Raw genomic sequence first — 21,656 nt, 5'->3', positions numbered from 1 at the left:
AAAAACAAAAAATAAGGAAACCTTAGGATTATGAATTCTGTTCCTCTAATTTTATAAAGGTTGCTTCATTATGAAGCTCAGCTACACTGCAAGTGTCTGTGCCCATGGTTATGACTCTTATGGTTAAAAGGACAGCTGCATGCTAAGCACAATGTTTCCTCATTGAGTCATATATTTTGTTCCCCATAAAATCAATTCATGTACACAAAGGCACACATAATATATACATACACATATATATATATGTATATATCTATATATATATATATATATATATATATATATATATACATCTATATCTATATAAATATATATATATATATATATATATATATATATATATATATATATATATATATATATATATATATATATATATATATTTATATTTATATATATATTTTTATATATATATATATATATATATATATATATATATTTATATATACATATATAATATATAGATAAATATGTGTATGTGTATATATATATATATATATATATATATATATATATATATATATATATATATGCATGGATCTACTTTGTTACATTGACATTCCATAACATCAAACTGCATGTGGTCAAAGCCATATGTTCAATGAAACTCACCACATGACCACCAACACTTTGAAAAGAAACCGAAGCAAATCAAATCCACCCAGGTTGCTATAAATATACCAACTCCAAGATCACAATATAGTGGAGGAAAGGGCAAAGTTCACTATGGTGACCAAGTAGTTAGTTTCCCGGAGTTAAATTACAGTGATCTGGGTGTATGTTAAACTAAATTTTTGGCAACTTTGTCTTGTCATTTTTAGTTCAATTAAGTGGGAATTCGGGAAACAGAAGTAGACCCCATATATATATATATATATATATATATATATATATATATATATATACACATAGAGAGAGAGAGAGAGAGAGATGAAGATATTAGTGTATGACAGACTCTCAAAGTATCAAATCTTTGAGCATTAAATTATACACCAGAACACTGAATCACAGAGATTCAAATACAATATGTACCACTTTGAATCACAAAGATTCAAAGCAAGACAAAATCTACTTTTGTGTAGGGGTGGCTAGCCCCCTACATACCAACTCTAGGGTCACAGTACAGTGGGGAACATATAAATTCCCCAGTCCCTACTGTACCATGATCTGGTACATCAGAAAATGTGTGATGTTTGATCAGCTGATCTTTGATAGACTGTGCAAGCTTTTTTGCAGTTCAACAAGTTCAAATGTCAATGGGTTGAATATATCCCTTTTATACATCTAGGTGTGTTTGCATATATCATTACTATATAGGTATATATATCTATAAATAAACATTAAGGTATATATGTATTTGTTTAAAAATGCATGAGTGAGTTACTTCCCCTTTTCTATTTCTTACAGTATATACTGACTATTAAGGTTTTTGGCCTAGGTAAAGCTCCGCTTGTAGGTATTTGAGCCATTTCTTATTTCACTTGATTTTTAAGCATTTTGAGAGTTTGCAGACTCACAGTTCTCTTCCTTTATGGTATTAGTCATAACTTAGAGAAAACAGACTTATTGCACTGTAGTCTGCACATTTTCATGAAATCTCACTACTATATATATATATATATATATATATATATATATATATATATACATAGAGAGAGAGAGATTGTTGCATTGATTTTCTGGATGTCTGCATTACAATGGGATTGTTAAGGAGGTTTTCTAGATCTAGATGTCTTCCATTACCATGGTGGGTACCTTTAATTTACAGTATGTTTAAAGTTTCCTACAAATGTATGGTCCTTTTTACTTTGTCCTGATTAGCTGTTTTATGTTTGGGGAACTGTCCTTCTACAACTTTTTGTGACATTTAGATATTAGGTTTGAACTTTTTGTGTATACTGTCCTATGTGTTATCTGTTCTCATGTCTTTATTTCCTCATCCATTGCTGCATATCTCAATATGGTATTTCTCAAAACATTGCATGATGTAATTGAATTCTGTATTGCATAAGAAATATGTCATTACTAAAAAAAACAAAAAAAAGTATAAAATCTCCTCATGCTTACCCGGTATTGGAAAAATAGTCAATATGATAAAAAAACAGCCAATAGGAACCAGCCAGATAGTAACACAAGAATACCTTTAATAATCCGAATGCAAAGATAAGACCATAAAAGGGTTTTCAGGTTATGTGCTTTTGTCCGGTAGTTTGGACATCTTCAGAACCATGAATAAACCCCCATACAAGAAGCGTAGAAAGCTTATGAATGAAGCAACACTCCCAAAAGTGCATCCAGTCAGGAGAAAGGCACACCCACCAATGTAACCAGTCAGCAAACATATTAGTTATATCATCAGTTACTAAGTTAAAACAGGAGCTCCTACTTATAACTCAACCAATGTACACAACTAAATATTGTAAAATAAAAGTAATAAATTTAAAAGTAATGACAGGTAAAATAATAAAATCTTTGATAGATTCATACACACTGTTACTAATACTATTAAGCAAATCTAACAAACATCTAAACCTCAACTCACTGGCACTAAAAATTGTTTCATTGAGCCTCACAGGGTTCATCACATCTAATCTTAATTGTCAGTACATTTCTCTATGCATTGGCCTATTCTCCCAGTCACCATCTTAACCTGTTCCAAAACTAAAAAAAGTAACCTGTCAAAGAAACTACAATACATAGAGTGGTTTGCTAAAGCACCCTTGTTGTACTTTCGACGAATATTATAAAGATGTTGATAAATTAATTTATTGAAACTATTTTTAGTCTTTTCCACATAAAATGCAGGACAAGAGGAGCAGGTGGCCAAGTCGAATATCCTCTGTGAGCTGTAATTAAAAATAATACTGTTGTCCCAGGCAGTTATCTTGTTCAATACATAAACTAAAAAAAGTGCCACAAACTGCTGGAGGAAACTGGATGAAGGTTGTTTATTTAATAATCCACAAGAATCACTTCAAACACATCCGCATTAATGCCTTTAGATAAAACTGCGTTTTCGTCCTAATACACTGACTTCTTCAGATAACCTCTGACTAAATTACTGAACCTTTTATACATTAATTAAATAACAAGTTAACCAATCACATAAATTCATAAATTAAAAAAATGATTACTAAAATTTCTTTAAAAAAACAGTCTCTATTAAATCAATAACATTCAGTATAAAAGCATATTCAATACATAACCTTTTCTATTCGATTTACTATACGAACATTGGAGACAGTAACCACATTTTATTATAGTTAGCACCACATTGCTACTAATAGGCCTCTCAAGCAACAGTTTAATAGTGGGCTTGTTTATATATGTAAAGCTGGGTGGGGTAGTAAATAGATGACAAGTATTACTATCACATTGTTAAAACATCCAATTTTTTTTTTGTATGATGTTTTCAGTTCCCTTCACATCACCTGTGTAATACAATACCATGTTGTTAGATGCGTTGAGCTTATTGTTCCCTTCATTTGTACTGGCCAGTACACATAAACCATTTTTGATAATTACTACAAACCTTCCTTGCTTTCAGCCAAAAGTTTCCAACCAATAGTTTCAGTAAGGTTTAAACAGTACCCACAATCTTTAAACATTTGCTTGATTGTCTCGAATTCATCAAGGCAGTCCATGTCTTCTGATGTAAGATGGATGCTTGTATAAGTTGACTTCTAACGACTCCTTTCTTTTGATGAAAAGGATGGCAACTCATAAAATAGAGGAACATTTTACAGTAAGTAGGTTTCCTGTGCACACATGTCACCAGATTTCCATTGCCTTTCTTAATAAATACTAAGTCAAGATAAGTAATAGAGCCTTTATCAACTTGATAAGTAAACTTTAGGAAACCAGTACTTGACTGAATGAGTCCCATAAAAGTGTCAAGTTGCTCTATTGACCCACTCCATACGAATAAAAGGTCATCCAGAAATCAGTAATAGGCAACACAATAATGAAAAAAGGAAGTTGAAACAACTTGTGTAATTCCCATTTCACCATAACCGTATTGGCAAATAGTAGGGTGCAAGCTGCCCCCATTGCTACACCTTGGTTCTGCTTGTAAAACTCACGATCAAATTACAAAAAATGTTGCTCAGTACAAGATCCATAAATTGAGAAACCAATTCATTATCCATTGCACTAAGTTGGCAATATTGAGAAACAATCTCCCCAAACCAACATAAACCAATGTCCTGGGGAATAACGGTGAAAGGACTTTGCACATCACATGTTACAAACCAAAAATGTTCCTCTATAACCACATTCCTTAACTTGTTCAACAAATCCCACAAATCTTTTAAGATGTGTGGAAATGGAGAAAACAGGTGCTTCAGTTTGTAATCTACAAATTTTGCTATTGGCTTGGTCACTGATCCTTTTGCAGCCATGCGGTGGTGGTGCTGCGGTAGCATTGTTGCCTCACAGTTAGATGTTGCCCTTTCGATTCTCAGTTAGAGCGTCTTCTGTGTGGCGACATGCATGAATGGGCGTTCCTTCATAGAAGGTTGTGCGTTAGGCCCGGCAAGCCAGCACGTAAAACTTTACTACCAATCATTAGCGGAACAGAGTTCCGCTGTGGCGACCCCTAACCAGGAAAAGCCGAAAGACACACACATAGGATGAAGGTGGGATCCCTAAGATCTTTATGAATTTTGGAGATGCTGAAAATTTTTGGAATTACCAGACATTCAACATGTAGACAGTCATAAAGAGTTTGTGGTATGGTGTCATATAAAAGCAGTTCATCTAAAACCACATTAATACCTGAACATGCCACATTAATCTCATTCAATGAAATGGTTGAATAAACGCTATCATTGTGTAACAAGTTCAGCATATGCCCACAATAATCAATCATGTCCTTGATTACCAACCCACCCTTTTGTCTGGTGTCATGCATTGGATATTACTATTGTGCATGAACTTACTGAGGAGCAACTTCTCTTGTTTCGTGAGATTGTAAAACTTGTAAGTTTTATTTTCTAGCATGAGACATATATCCTTCTCACACGGTCTCTCAAACAAACTTATAATGGGATATAAAGGTGGCTTCATCACACTACTCCTTCTTATAGGTTCATAGGTGTGTACTAGGCTAATTGCCCTGGACCATTTACAAGCCTAGCCCATAGGATTACCCTGGCATCATGCCAGCTGACCTTAATTCCCAGTGTCTCTGTTGAGTAGAGCCACTGGAGTTATCCCCAGGGTGAATTTTCTATTTCCCATCCACTTGTCAAGATTTCTCATGAAGAGGGCCAGTAAGGTGCTCTGCTTGACATGTATGGGAAATCTATTCCCTAGCATGGGCAGCCGCTGGGTTATGAACCTGTCCCTCCAGCATGTTCTGTTGATTGTGCTAATGAGGTTGAGGTCTCCGGAGCATGTGGTGCGGAAGGATTGGGATTTCCTTAGATGTAGCATTTCTAACAGAGCTGGGTCAGATATGGCTTTGTAAGTCAAGCAGAGATTGCCTCTAAGTAGACGATATGAGACAGACAATATTTGGAGTTTTTTGAGTCTGCCCATATAGGACAAGTGTTTAAGGCCTAGGATCCTCTTTGTGAGGTACTTTTGTGGCCTCTCCAGTTGTTGCAGGTGTCTAGTGAGGTACATGCCAAATGGGGCATTTTACGTGATGATTGCCTAATGAGGGAAGAGAAGAGGGAGACAATGACCTCTTTCTTCCTGTATGCAAAACCCTTAGTAATGACAGGTGCCACATAGAAGGACTTTCTGACCAAAGTGGCACTATGGTGGTCAGAAGAGAGGTTGCTGTCAACCTGTGTTCCCAGATCTCTAATAACACCTTCTCTGTTCAGTGGACTACCATTGATGTAGTAATTCATGGGAACTGGGTTTTTCCCAATGGGGGATGATGACATATTTTTGGCAGTGAGCTTAAGGCCATGGTTCTGACACCAGTCATTGGTCTCAGTGAGGCCTCTCTGTAGCATGTCAACATCACTTGGGGAGTTAATAATAGCTCCCAACTTACAATTGTCTGCGAACTTTGTCAGGCTTAGTCCCTTCATGTTGGCCTGGACTTCAGAGAAGGAGATACAAAACAGGAAAAGACCCAGGACCGTACCCTGTGGGATTCCATGTGTGACTGGTCAGCAGTCTGACTTGGAGTCAGCTACTTTCACACTGTGGGTTCTATCTGTGAGCCAGTTTGCAACCCATCTAGTAATATAGGGGTTGATGCCTAGCTTAGTGAGTTTTTCTATGATTCCTGGGAATGGTATCAAAGGCCTTGGCCAGATCAAGATATGCTGTATGAACCACCTTGCCTTTGTCCACATCTCTGTGACTGACTCAAAGAAGTCAACTAGGTTGAACAGGCATGATCTACCCTTCACAAAACCAAACTATGTGGGATCCAGAGTTTGGAGATTCCCTATAACCTTGTTTATTAGGTCCATGATGATGCATTCCATAGCTTTGCATATCAGACTCATCAGGCTAATGGGACAATAGTTCCCCAGGACTGTAGTCACTCCTCCTTTGTGGAGAGAGATGACTGTAGCAGTGTACCATTTGGTAGGGACAAAGCCTGAGGTGAGGCTGTTATTGAGCAGAGCGCACAGGTGAGGTGCCAGTTCAGTCTGTAGTTCATGTAGAACACAGCCAGGGATATTGTCAGGTCCCATAAAAGCTGTATTCGTGGCCTTGGGCAGTGCTGTTTTAACCTGTGCAACAGCAATACTGGGTGCCTGGCAATCTACTGGTATTGTGATTGGTCCTTTGGGGGGAGTAAAGTTGGCACTGAATATGTTGGCCAGTATATTGGGGTCTATATCAGAACAACGAAAGCGCATATGTGCGACTACATAAAAGTCGACATATAATATGAAAAATCTGTAAATAGGGAACGCCCACATAATCAAATGTTTTCCTAGTGAAAAAATTCACATGGCCATTCAGAAAAAATAAAAATTAAAAACCATTATCAGGTGGGGGCACACCCCCCCCCCCTTACTAAATATACCAACTCCGAGATCGCACTATAGCAAAGGACAGGGTAACTCCGTGTAGTTGGCCAACTACCTCCTTGCCCTGTGACATATTCATCGAATCGCTTAAATGCGGTTCAATGCATATTTGTCGCTCTTTATGTGTTCGCTTAAAAGCAGTTTCATGCTTTTAATATAGACCCGTATATTGGCAATATCTGTTGGCTCGGTATAAGAGGTACCATTGTGCAGTAGCTCAGAACAAATCTGAGTATTGCTGTGGAGATTATTTACGTAACTATAGAAGGCCTTGTGGTTGTCTTTTCTGTCTGCTGCAATTCTGTTTTCATAGCTAGCTTTAGAAGATTTGATGAGGAATCTCATCTTTTTGCTGAGGCTGATACGGGAGTTTTTCCCGTCTTAGGACTTCACCTTATTCCGCATCAGTTTCCTCCTTCTGTTGTAGAGTTTGTTTATGGAGGGGACCACCAGATTGGCTTCCTTTTTTTTAGGAGGAGAGTGTCTTGGTTCTGTTGGGTATGGCGAGATCCATGCATTTGTGTACATGTTCATGTTCTTAGCTTGTCACCTGGGTTGTTGTCATTGTTCCCATCAAATAGAACTTGAAAATTCAACTTTCTGGTGAAGAATTTCACATCAAGCAAGAAGTCCTCCACCCTAGCCTTACTGTTAGGAACAAAAAGAAAGTCTTTCAAAAACAGTTTATGATGTTGAGGCCCAATAAACAAGTCAGTAAAATTGTAAATATTAAAGTTGTAAGTAGTTACAGTCACAGTACCTGAGGTTATTGTGGCCAAATTGGGGATAAACATGGAATTCACCTACATTAAGTTCCCCATTTGGAATAATTCTTCCTCCTGTTGTTCTTCCTTGTACCTCCCTGTGGATGTACATTCACCCCTTACCAGTTTCTGTTCTTCTCTGCTAATCTCTTGGATCTCCTCAGAAAGCCATGCTCTAAAGGGACATTATAGTAGCTGCCAGAATCATGTACATCAGGACCAGTGGAGCCACAGACGAAATTATCGTTGGAGTGATTATTTCCTGGAGAGGTGTGGTACACTGTCTTGTTGCAGTATTTAACATCATCCCATTTCAATTTATTGTCTTTTCTGTATTTATATGAACCATGTTACACTCGATAGACTCAAACATATTGTAAAATTTACCTAGTGCTTGTTAAAGTCCAAGTCTGATGAGATGGAATCAACCAATTTAACAAACTGTTGCTTAACCTTGGACATACACCACTCGTTTTCTTTAAGTAACGAATTGGTTAATTCCAAGCCTACCCAGTCAAAGAAATTCAGAAGCTCATTCTGGCAATCTAGATATTAGGTTTGAACATTTTTTGTATACTGTCCTATGTGTTATCTGTTTTCATGTCATTATTTCCTGATCCATTGCTGTGTATCTCAATATGGTATTTCTCAAAACATTGCATGATGTAATTGAATTCTTTATTGCATATGAAATATGTCATTACTGTTACTGTCACATTAAACATTAACATTTATTCCTAATATATACGAACAATACTGCTTTGTCTCTGTTCTTAGAAATTCTAGTTTTTTGTCCCCGCTCATTTTTTCTTTATCAGCCTATTTGTCAGCTCACATCTTCCTTGCTTTGTGTTTTCCTTTGTTACACATATGTATTGTATTAAAATAGTGATATGAGAGTTAGAAACTAATGAGCCACAATAATATGACCTGTGATTGAATCACACATTTTTTAACAGTATACTCTTTGTCTTATTAATTCATGAAACCATCCATTGCTGTGACTTTATATTTAAAAAATAATCTTAATGCATTTTATGTTGGCCATTTCTGGTCCCAAAACAATTCAAATAAAATGCATAAGTTTTTATGACAGGGCTGCTTAATTGTATTCAAAGAAGAAAATCCTCCTCTGATACTGTATATATGCACTTGCTGAAAATGCCTTAAGTAATGTATTGAATACTAAAAACTTGGAATGTCCAATTAACCAAAACTTTTATAAAAATCAAAATCCAAGTCTTTAATGTACAGACTGATAAAAAATGGTTTTCATATTCATTTCTATTGCTAATTTTCCACAAAGCTTTGAATAATCATAGTTATGTCTCTTATTATTGAGCCTTCTTTACTTCAGGCTTCTTCTCCTCAGAACAGCTGAGATTAGATATGCTGATTTCATGACTACTCCGCAACAACGTTTATCACACATTCTTTTTTAGCATAGAGCTAAGGGTGCTTATTATAAGTGATTACTGGACTTAGATTAATTGGCTTATAGGAAAGTACTAGGCAGTCAGTCTATGGATTATTATAAGTCTGACCAGTAAAAGGTGATATTCAAAAGTTCCCTTTGTCCTCAAGATGGACAACACAAGATAAAATGGGGAAGAAAGTGAGGTTGCCCATCCACTATCTAAGTTTTCCTTGAAGCTGACAAGGATGCTAGTCTGTTTGACATGTAGTAGAAGTATGTTACAAATGTGGGGGATGTTGTAGGATATAAAACTATAATGGCAGTTTTGTTATTATCTGTTAATGAAGGCTTTGTTGCTTTTGCCAAGTTTTTTCGGAACCATTTATTCTACAATGGAACAGGAATTCAAAGGGGGTCAGAACTTTCACAGCTTAAAAGACTATACAATGGTCACCACTAACAAGTCTGTAAGAGACCAAGTACAAAGAAAGAATACATATGCCCAGGTAACTGAGTGTCTTAAGGCCACTGATCTTTTCAGTTAGGATTCTGTGAGGTATCTCAAACTGAGTGATATATTTTGGCAAATATATGGTAAAAGGAATATTATATTCAGTAATGTGTCTTGAGAAAAATGAGTAAAGGGGAATTAAGACTTTGGAGCTACATGATGTGCCTCTACATAATTAATTGTGACAAACTGAAGTCTTTCTGAATGATGACAGATAGCAGTCAAGAGATACAGAATTATAAACAAGTCTGACTAGATCCATTACAACAGGGTCTGATGGGATGGTTGTATTATCCATATGATATGTGGAAATGTTTTGTTTAGCAAAATGAAGTATAGTTTAGTTTGAGACCCTTTTTATTGTAGCAGTGGTTAACATAGTTTAATCCATGATGGAATAATTATGAATTATCAGAAACCCAAATAACAACATTCAATTTGCAATAATCAACAAACTTGGATAACTGTAGACCAGGAGTGTTGGACTGAAGTTTTGAGAAACTGATGCCATGTAGAAAAGCTGAACCCTGTTTTATACCACTGGTAGATATTTTCCTTAATTGTGACTCTAATTTCATGGGTTCTGTCAGACAACCAATTAAATATAAACTGCACAATGTATGGATTTATATTCACATTTACAAATCTGCATGAAGACTAGCATCAACGGCCATGGCGAGATCCAGATATGCTGTATGTACTGCATGACTGCTATGCACTTCTGTGTTGACTTCTTCAAAGAAATTGAAGAGGGTAAAACGAGGCAGGGTATGCTTTTGACAAAGCTAAATTGATGCGAGTCCATCATTAAGAGATATTCAGTTTACAAATGAATAGTTTGTGATAATGCATTCCATAGCTTTACATATAAGGCTAATGAGAGTAATAGATTTGCAGTTACCACAGCGTATGGTTGGTCCACACTTGTATAATGGCATGAATGCATCCTCTAAAAGAAGGAAGCAGTATCACAAGTAAGCTGATGGACTCCAGGGTGTGCATTTGCATCATTTGAATTTTGTAACATTCAGTTTATAGGTTGCATCATACATAGCACATATAATTTCCTATCTGTAACACTCTCAAGTCACGATCTTTTAAAGGTGAAGTTTGCAAAGAGTCTAAATGGTCAAGTGTCCAAATTTATCAGTCATATTTTGGTCAGACTTGCTAGTTAAGAAAGTTTTGCTATGCCTAAACTAGTTCACTGCTGATATTATTTGTTATTGTATAAACCATGAATTAGAATTTTTGTATTATAGTCATGCTGTCTTCCCCTGTCCCTGTGGAAGGAGCAACTTGCTTTCCAACACTGATATATCTATCTATATATATTTATATATATATATATATATATATATATATATATATATATACATATATATATCCTTTTTTCCCGTGTGTGTGTGTGTGTGTGTGTGTGTGTGTGTGTGTGTGTGTGTGTGTGTGTATGTGTGTGTGTGTGTGTCTTGAGCACGCAAGCACACATGGGAGTGTGTGTGTGTGTGTGTGTGTGTGTGTGTGTGTGTGTGTGTGTGTGTGTGTGTGTGTGTGCATGAGCGAGAGTCTGTGTCTTTTTTGCTGTATTTTAGAAAGTGCTTCTTTACATTGTTTTTTGATTAGCGCACATTGGCATTATGACATCTGACCAAATGCATTTGACATAAAAGTCATCAGTAGTTTACTTCTTTGTTAAATCTAACAGTATGGGAAACTTTACTGCCAATTACATCTGAATACAATCACTTTTATAGGCCTAAGCAAACTTGTATCCAATAACCTCATACTTAATTTAAGGGCTGCTAAATTGTAATGATGGCAAAAAACAATAAATCTATTATATTTTAAACATTTATAATGTATTGTTTGGTACATAGGCTTGTCATTTATAGTAGTTATCTGTTCTTTTTGTTTACTGTTCATATATCTCTAATTATGATTCTTAAGGATTTTAAGGCATGGGATTTTAGATTTTTATAAATTAGTGAGTCAGAATATTTTTTTACTGTTATGTAGTTTGCATTTTGTGATCTGATATAATGGATAATGTTAAGTTGTCAATCTCGCCTTCATTCTTGCTTGATGGGTTCGGAGCCGATCCTCGACTCCGACTCGGCACTTGCTTTAGCTCGAGAACTCCTTTTACCAGCTCGAGGCAGCCCCATATCCCATGATGCAAGGCAGTAAGTACCCAGATCTCGTTTGCCGCTTCGCTTGGGAGGTCTTCTTTTTACCAGCTCATGGTAAGTTTTTCACTTTTGTGAGTTTTAAGCCCCTTTTTTATTAAAAAAACCTTGTTTTGATAGTTTTAAACTTATATTATTCCCTTTCTGACAGAAATCCCTGTCTCCTTTAATTTTTTGTTAGTGTATCTTAAAAAAACCCTTCCCATCCCCCCCCCCCTGTTAGGGTGTGTGTATTGGTTTTGTAGAATACCTTTTGGTATTTATTTAAGTTAAATTTGACTGGTGTGTGTGTGTGTGTTTTTCGGCACCATGTCAAAGGAGAGGGTCTCAGGTTTTAAGAAGTGTGACTCGTGCTGTCAGAAGATGTCTCTGACAGACGGTCACACTTCTTGCCTGTATTGTCTGGGCCCTCTTCACCTGCAGGACTCCTGTGCTATTTGTCACTCCTTCAGCCAGAGAGTCCTGCAGGAGAGACATAACAAACTGGTTCTTAGGGGCCTTCTTAAGCCGGAGGGCTCTCCGGCTAAGTCGGCTCCATCAAAACCAGCAAGAGTTTCCAAGGCCCAGGCTTCTGTTCCTAAGCCTGCGGCCTCGGCTCCGACTGGAGCCGATTCTGGCTTTACAAAGCACTCGGCACCGATGGCTATCGGTGCCGAACCTATTTTGACCACTTCGATGTCAGCTCCGATCGGCTCCGACACCCATGTGGCACAGGCATCGGTGTCGGCTCCGATCGGCTCCGACACCGTTACTTTGGTGGCTGTATCGGCTCCGGCTGGAGCCGATACATCGAGACGTTCTGTCGGCTCCGAGAAGTCGGCGCCGACAGGATCTGTAGTATCGGCTCCGATGGCTCATTCCAGGAAGAGGTCGGGGTCTCCTTCCTTGGGGCCGATACTTTCGGCTTCGCCTCTTCTATCGGAACGGAGCCATCGGAGCCGATCTTCAAGGTCATCCAGGTTGTCAGATCATGACCTAGAGAGAGTGGTCAGTAGATTACTCAAGTCACAGGTACTGGCCCAAATGTTACACAGTCCGTCTCAGCAGACGACTGTTAGTCCACACCCCGTTACAGTTCCTCCTTCAACTCTACCCCAGAGTTTGGAGTTGGAGTCTTCGGCATGGTTACTGCTACGGCTGGAGGACGGATACCCCTTCTGTTCCTTCAGCCTCTACTCTTATCTCCTCTTCCTTAGAGGGATTCGTGGCCGGGCTTCCATGGTCTCCTCCGAGGGGTGAGTGGCATCGGACCCTTGTCCGAGCCCGCTCTTCCCCTTGGAGCCTCGGCCTTGGTGAGCTCGGCTCCGACATCTGCCTCGGAGACTTCCCTTTCGGTGGTCCCGGGAGTTCCTAGCTCTTCGGGGCGGGTTCTCTCGGACCTGCCTGGGAGGGGAGCATTCGAGGTAATGAAGAGTGTACTGGCCACTGGTATCAGCCAGCAGTCTGTTCCCGTAGCTCCTCCCTCTATAGTACCTGTTGACATCTCTGCCACTTCTCTTGTTACAGGACCCAGAGATCCTCCGCCTCAGGTTTCCCCATTGGGAATTTCCCCCTCTTCCGAGGATTCTCCTGATGTTTCGGGAGATCCTCCTAGGAAGAGGACTTGTAAGAGGAAGCATGTAGACTCCCCCGAGTCTGTCACTTCGGATACTGACTTTGATGAGTCAGAGGGATCCCCTAGATCCCCCTCTGAGGATGTCTCCTTTTCAGACATCCTAGAACTTCTAAAACAGAGGGGAAACTGGCCCACCAACAATCCCTCTGAGGATGAGTCAGTATACCTAGAGGCGTTTGGATCTCGGTCCTCCACCTCCTGGGTGTCTCCGCCTTTCGACCCCCTTATGCAGGTTATTGCACGAAAGACGTGGGCAGCTCCTGACTCTGTAGAGCCAGTCCCTAGGAGGCCTTCAAAATTCATCACTGCCCCGAGTGACAAACAATTCCTTACCAAGGGTGTCCCCGCTGATGCCATGGTGGTGGCTGCGGCCACCAAAAAGGAACTTGCAGATCCTTCCGTGCCCGTCCATCCTCCTAATAAGGACTCTAGGACCATGGATAGGTACGGCAAGCGGATGTTTTCCTCAGCGACCTTTGCTATGCGTTCGCTGAATTATCTTTGTCACTTCATCAGACTCCAGAGAGATATCCTGAAGGAGCTGGGAGAAGTAGTTCAGGATCCTACAGCTGCAGGGGCTCAAGAAAAGATTGCTTTGCAGCTAGGAACCCTCAATTCCATTGCTAACTCCTCCATGCGGCTAATATCTTATGCTGCGGATGGAGCGAGTAGAGCCGCAGGCACAGGTGTGGCTCTTAGACGCCAAGCCTGGATGCGACTATGTGATTTTGCGGATCCCTTTAAGGCGTCCTTCACAAATTCTCCCTTTGATGGGTCAGCTTTGTTTGGCCCTCAGGTGAAGGAAACCTTGACCAGGTGTGAGCAGGACGGCAAGACTCTTTCTGCTGTTGGAGTCTGTTTTTCCACCCCTTCTAGGCCTTATCCCAAAGGACAGAAGGGTGGGAAGATGTGGTTCCGTAAATCCCAAGGAGTCACGCCGGATTCACGTGGTCAGTTTACCCCTAGAGGCAGAGGGGGTCCGAAGAACCAGGGAAACAGGGAGCCTCTCTCTGATAAGCCTTTCAACATCCCTGAGGTGTTGCCCGGCTGTCCCTCCTTGGAGGCAGTCGGGGGAAGATTATCACTGTACCCAGAAGCCTGGCATTCCCTCACTCAAGACAGATGGGTACAGTCGATCATATCCAAGGGTTACATAATTCCTTTCGAGGAAAGTCCCTTCCCCTCAAGTTCCCTTCCAGATGTACCACCCGGTCTAAGGGAAATTGCAGAGTTAGAAATCGCAAAACTACTGCAAAAAAGAGCCATTCAGCCAGTTACAATAGACCATTCAGAGCCCGGAATCTACTCAAGGTTCTTTTTGGTCCCCAAAAAGACGGGAGACTGGAGACCAATATTGGATCTCAGCAGACTCAACAAGTCTGTCAGGAAGACAAGATTCTGAATGGTCACTCTTCAGTCAATTCTGCCCTTCTTACAGAAGGACAACTGGATGTGCTCAATAGATCTTCAGGATGCGTACTATCACATCAAAATTCACAGACGCTCCAGGAGATTTCTCCGCTGGCTGGGGTCCAGTCACTTCCAGTTCAGAGCCCTGCCCTTTGGTCTCACTACAGCCCCCAGAGTGTTCACCAAATGCATGGCAGTGGTCACGGCTCACCTGAGACATCAAGGATTCCAGGTGTTTCCGTATCTTGACGACTGGCTCCTGTCAGCCACCACCAGGCATCAGCTTATACAAGCCAGGGATTACACAATAGACCTTTGTTCTCATTTAGGCATCTCAATCAACTTCGAAAAGTCATCCTTATCGCCCTGCCAGTCTATTACCTTCATAGGCGCAAACTTAAACACTGTTCGGATGTCAGCTACCCTTACAGAACAAAGAGTTTCAGACATTCAGACTCATGTCAGGATCATTCTGGCCAGCAAGAAAGTACAGGCCAGAATGGTTCTAAAGGTGTTAGGTCTCATGGCTGCGGCCATTACTCTTCTTCCCCTGGCTCGATTCTACATGCCTCCTTCAGTGGATGCTGTTCACACAGTGGTCATACCAGCAACTCCCAATGCGTCACCAGATTCTGGTGACACAGACATGCAAACAACATCTTGCTTGGTGGATCACATCGTCTCAGGTTCACCAAGGCAGGTGCTTTGTACCCCGTCCCCGATAGCCACTGTCACCATGGATGCCTCCCTGATCGGGTGGGGGTCATTATCAGGGCAGGATGGTTCATGGGACGTGGCAACCGATCGAGTACCATCTGCACATAAATGTCCTGGAGATGAGAGCAGTGCTTTTAACGTTGCAAGCCCTCAACGACTTTCTTCCCGTAGGGACAATTGCAGTCCACACAGACAACATGTCTGTAGTTTGGTATATCAACAAACAGGGCGGAACCAAGTCCTACCCCTTGTGTCGAGAAGCTCAGACTTTGGCAATGGGCGATCTCCTCTCATCGGTTTCTGGTAGCAACGCATATCCCTGGGAAAACCAACATTATAGCGGACAGATTGAGCAGAGCTATCCTCATGCCTCACGAGTGGTCTCTCAAGCAATCTATAGCGGAAGAGATTTTTCTGGAATGGGGTCGTCCATGTTGCGATCTTTTGCTACTCCCCAAAACAGCAAATGTCCAGACTTCTTCAGCCTCTTCCTCTATCAGGCCATCCCCCCAGAGACGCTCTGACCCAGGATTGGCCCCAGGGACTTCTTTATGCCTTCCCTCCATTTCCTCTGATCCCTCAGGTGATCCAGAAAGCTACCGCTTTGAGAGCCAAATTGATTCTCATTGCCCCTTACTGGCCTCGACAAGTTTGGTTCCGTTCCTCCATCATCACCTTTTGGTGCAGCCGTGGCATCTGGACCCAGTGCCAGATCTACTGATTCACCAATCCGGTCAGCTGCACCGGTCAATCCCTTCTCTCAACCTCACAGCATGGTTGCTCCACTTCCTTCCTTAGCCAGGCTTCCTTTGATCTCTAACCCAGTTAGAGACTTCATTGTAGCTTCACTAAAATCCTCTACCAGGAGGATTTACACAAGCAAATGGAAACGTTTCTCTTATTGGGCTAAGGCCCAAAATATTGATCCTTTTACTGCCCCTGTTCAGGCAGTTCTGGACTTCTTAGCAGAGATTTTTCATGCAGGCTCCTCTTCTTCCACAGTCAGAGTTCAATTGGCTGCTATTTCTAATTTTCATGTCGGGATAGCAGATCATAATATTATGTCCCATAGGCTCTGCAGGGCCTTCTTGAAAGGAATTTTCCTACTAAAGCCTCCAATCAGGAATCCTCCTCCTCAGTGGGATCTAAATTTAGTGCTGACATCCTTGGTTCTTCCCCCTTTCGAGACAGCTGTTTCTTGTTCCCTGAAATATCTTTCTTGGAAAACTTTATTCCTAGTGGCTATTACATCTGCCAGGAGGGTGTCTGAACTTCATGCTCTTTCGGTTCGACCCCCCTATTTGATTTTTCACAAAGACAGAGTATCTTTGAGAACCAATCCATCCTTTTTACCTAAGGTCGCTTCAAAGAACAATCTGAATCAATCCATTGATCTCCCTGTATTTTTTCCTAACTATTCAGATAGAGCCTAACAAAACTACATTATCTTGACGCCCACCGTCAGCTTAGATATTATTTGGATAGAACAAAAAATTTAGAAAATCTGATCAACTTTTTGTTTCCTATGCGGATAATAAAAAAGGCCTTCCTGTTTCTAAAGTGACTTTGTCCAGATGGCTTTCTTCGGTCATCACTGAAATTTATACGATCAGGGGAAAACAGCTGTGCTCAAAACCTAAAGCACATTCAACTAGGAGTTTAGCTACTTCTACAGCTTTTCAAGCTAGACTGCCTTTGGACACTATTTGTGCAGCGCCACTTGGGCCACTCCTCACACTTTTGTTTCCCATTACAAATTGGACTTGGCCTCCAGGGACAGAGCCAGTTTTGGCTCTACAGTCCTCAAGAGTTTGTTCCATTGAGCCACCCAGGATAGAGGTGCTAAGGACGCGGTCCCATCAAGCAAGAATGAAGGCGAGATTGACAACTTAACATTAAGAAGTTATGTACCTACCATAACGTTCCATGTTAGTTGTCTTCTCTCGCCTTCTTTCTTGACCCTCCCTCCTTCCCCTGGCCTGGACAGACCTTGTATAAGAAACTATTATGCTAAAGACCATTCAGACCTGGTCCTTTTTCCATCTGTAAGTTTCTTCTTCCTTTGGGAAGTATTTTATGCTTGGTGTTATTGCCCTTTGTCAACAAACGAGATCTGGGTACTTACTGCCTTGCATCATGGGATATGGGGCTGCCTCGAGCTGGTAAAAGGAGTTCTCGAGCTAAAGCAAGTGCAGTGAGCCGAGGATCGGCTCCGAACCCATCAAGCAAGAAAGAAGGCGAGAGAAGACAACTAACATGGAACGTTATGGTAGGTACATAACTTCTTATTTAAACAACATGATTGATTAGGCTGGTAGTTCTGATGAAGTCCCTTTGGATGTTTTGTGGGATGAAATCATATTGTATTTTATTTAATTTGTACTTAAGTTATTGTATTAAAGAGTGCTTTACAGACATACGTTCTATGTATTGTTTATGTTGGTAGCATTGGTGATCCCTTTACCTTAGTAAACATTGAAAATAACTTGCTGGTTTTTGCTTCTTGGTTTTGGCATAATTCCATTTCATGCTTTGGATTTATAAATCTAGCTTCTTCCTTCATAATGAGTATGTGTACGCTACCAAGTGAATAAATATTTAAATGTCAGCATTGGCATTGACATTAACAGTTAACTGGGTGAAGCTGTGGTAACTCAAGCAGACTTTATCATGTACATGCAGAAACCAAACTCTGAAAAAACATGGAAGTATATAAAGAAAAATGCAAAGGTTTTTCAGGTGAGGGTATAACATATTATAGTTTGCAAATGATACATAACTTTAATACAGTTTCCAGTTACCTGAATGTTAAGATATTTCAGCTTTACTTGACTGTTAAGATATTTCAGGTGTAATTTTAGACTATCCAGTTTAATTAATTATGGTATGCATCTTTATTTAATTTAAACATATTGAATCTGCTTTACTTTCTTTTTCAGGCTTGCAAGAACATCTGCCACTATTTAAAGGGAAGCTTTACATTTGAAAATGAAAGAAGAATGAAGAACACAAGCAGTTTGGATTTGAAAATAAAAAATGTGGAAGCTATTGTGTTATCTGACCAGCTGTAAGGAGAGTGCATAAAGAAAAGCAAATACAGAAAATTGCATGCTGGCTAGCAAGTCGTTATATTCAGATCAGCTAATATCTCTTTACTTTGTGCATAACTTGTGGAAAATATTAAAGCGCTGAGTGAAACATGACAAAGAAGTGATCCACTTTTGTGAAGCTCATTCCTTTCTTAGGACTGGTGCCTCAGAATTAATTCATTAGGCATGGAATATTATAAAAAGATATGGTAATTTTGCCAATACTGCCAGTAGCAGAGTACCTTTGGCATTAACGTCCATGTTCTCTTCTTGGACAGAATCTGTTAACAAAAGGGAAACTGTAAAATCTTTTCAAAGTTGCATTGGTGTAGAGATTTCCACATTGGATGAATCCAAATACTTCTAGATTAAAATGTATATCTCTTAACATTTGAAGCTTTCAAGTTAATGATTTCCAGTTTCTTTTCTAAGTTTCTTGGAAGGCAACTTCTGTATGATGGATTGTAAAAAACTAGAAGTCATAATGTTATCCTTTAGTGTATTTCTGATGGCGTTTGTTAGCGTCTCTTTGGCTCTGGAGTTTGGCGGTACTACTGGGCAGTGGGCCCGTTATGCTCGTTGGGAATCAGGGTCTGTAGGAGAGCTGAGTTTTAGTATTAAAACAAATATTTCCAATGCATTAGTGCTTTACCTTGATGATGGTGGTAACTGTGATTTCCTGGAACTTACAATTGTGGAGGGCCGCCTACGTCTTCGCTTTGCAATCTCCTGTGCTGAGCCTGCCACATTGCACATGGATACTCCTATCAACGATGACCGCTGGCATATGGTGTTATTAACCCGCAATTTCAGAGAAAGTATGTTAAAGGTGGATAATGAGGAAAAGATGGCAGAAGTGAAATCCAAGAGGCGAGACATGACTATTGTGAGTGATCTGTTTGTTGGTGGAATTCCTCCAGATGTTCGCCTATCAGCACTGACTCTGAGCACTGTAAAGTATGAGACACCTTTCAAGGGTTTAATTACAAATCTTAAAGTAGTTGATACCCCACCCTCCTTGTTAGGAAGTCAAGGGATCAGAAATGATGTGGAATATCTGTGCTCTAAACCAAATCCCTGCCTGAATGGTGGAATATGCTCTGTGATTAATGGTGAGGTTCAGTGTGACTGCAGCTCAACTGGATTCCAAGGGAAATTCTGCACAGAAGGTAGGTGTTATGTTAGTTATCTGTTTATTAGTCATATACTTCAAAATCATCAGTAAGCTTTCTGACAGAATTATGGTATTGCAGTGCATCAGTTAGTATACTAAGGCAACAAATTCCAATGTTATCTATCTGCAGACAATATGAACAATATGCTGGTTCTTTACTTATTTTAGTAACATGTCATCTTATTATCTGTGTACAAAAACAATCATCGCAAACACAGTCTGACATTTCATTTAGTTTATGTCTAGTTCATTTAGTGTATGTATATGTATTGTTAAGATTTTATTAAGTATAGACACACACACATGCACACACACACACACACACACACACACACACACACACACACACACACACACACACACACACACACACACACACCCCTCTACATGTAATTCCATAGTTCACGCTGTTTAAAATATTTCCTCAGGACACCACTAAAAATGAAATTATATATATATATATATATATATGGTTCTACCTGACACACAGCCTTTCCCCATGTCGGCTCTTTGGTGTTGTCATCATCCGTCGTGTCGGTCTTCTGCATTGTCGATGTTCTGCAACCCGCGATTGCGTCGTCTTTCTCGCTTCGATCTTCTCTGCTGCTGGGTTCGATGTCGGTCTTCTCAGCTGTCGACGAAGTCAGGTAGAACCATATATATATATATATATATATATATATATATAAATAATTGTGTGTGTGTGTGTGTGTGTGTACATATATATATGTGTGTGTGTGTGTGTGTGTGTGTGTGTGTGTGTGTGTGTGTGTGTGTGTGTGTGTGTGCATGGGGGGTGTTGGTTGTACGCATATGTGTGTATAAATATACATACCCACACGCACATTTTTGTTGAGAAACCGAGTCTTTGCTAATAGGTTTGTGTAAAATATATTCAGCACACCTAAAGTAAGCAACATTCAAAATGGATTTAAACTACTTTCCTTTCTGGCAATACTACATGCAAGATTGTGTGTATATTGCCAGGCCCCATGGAAGAAGTAACTTTAGCCTTAACACCTTCGGTACATGTTCCTTTGTGAAAGTAGGGAATATAAGGGATTCCGGGATTTGTGGAATTTGGATTGAAGTCTCATGGATAAAGTTAGTATTGAATTTGATTGGTAGTATATTGGCAATACCTATTGGGTCAGAATGGGAAGTGCTATTTTGAATGAGTTTAGGGCAGTGTTAGTTGTTCTTCCTTAGTTTCCTAATAAAGCTAAAGAAGGATTTGAAATGATCCTTTGTTTTAGATGCTCACCTTAACTCATGTTTACTTTAGTAGACCTAGTAGTTCTTTTTTTTTTTCATTGTTTAGTAATGCTTTTGTTATTATCCTTGATTTGAGGGGGTTTGGATGTGCTGTATAATTTAAGGATGTTCCTCTTGTTGTAAAGTTTACATGTTAAGTTGTCAATCTCGCCTTCATTCTTGCTTGATGGGTTCGGAGCCGATCCTCGGCTCCGACTCGGCACTTGCTTTAGCTCGAGAACTCCTTTTACCAGCTCGAGGCAGCCCCATATCCCATGATGCAAGGCAGTAAGTACCCAGATCTCGTTTGCCGCTTCGCTTGGGAGGTCTTCTTTTTACCAGCTCCTGGTAAGTTGTTTCACTTTGTGATTTTCAAGCCCCTTTTTAGTTAAAAACTAATTTTTTGATAGTTTAAATTTAATTTCTATCCCTTGCTGACAGAAATTCCCTGTCTTTTTTAATTTGTTCTTAGTTATCCCTATCCCATCCCCCCCCTGTTAGGGTGTGTGTGT

The 21,656-nt window shown here is 39.9% G+C and overlaps 1 protein-coding gene across 1 annotated transcript in view; it reads left to right on the top strand.

The window, feature by feature from the left end:
• Positions 1–21,656, top strand: part of LOC122805674 (neurexin-2-like) — a 2,559,176-nt gene that overhangs the window by 838,297 nt on the left and 1,699,223 nt on the right. Inside the window, exon 3 of the mRNA XM_044076003.1 lies at positions 18,567–19,885. Coding sequence (XP_043931938.1) covers positions 19,171–19,885 — 715 coding nt within the window. The 5' untranslated portion in view covers positions 18,567–19,170. The remainder of the gene's footprint in view (positions 1–18,566; positions 19,886–21,656) is intronic.

Source organism: Protopterus annectens, chromosome 6.part1 (genome assembly GCF_019279795.1).
Source record: "Protopterus annectens isolate FY-2018-M chromosome 6.part1, PAN1.0, whole genome shotgun sequence".
Classification (NCBI taxonomy): domain Eukaryota; kingdom Metazoa; phylum Chordata; order Ceratodontiformes; family Protopteridae; genus Protopterus; species Protopterus annectens.
This window is presented reverse-complemented; position numbering and strand designations above follow the sequence as displayed.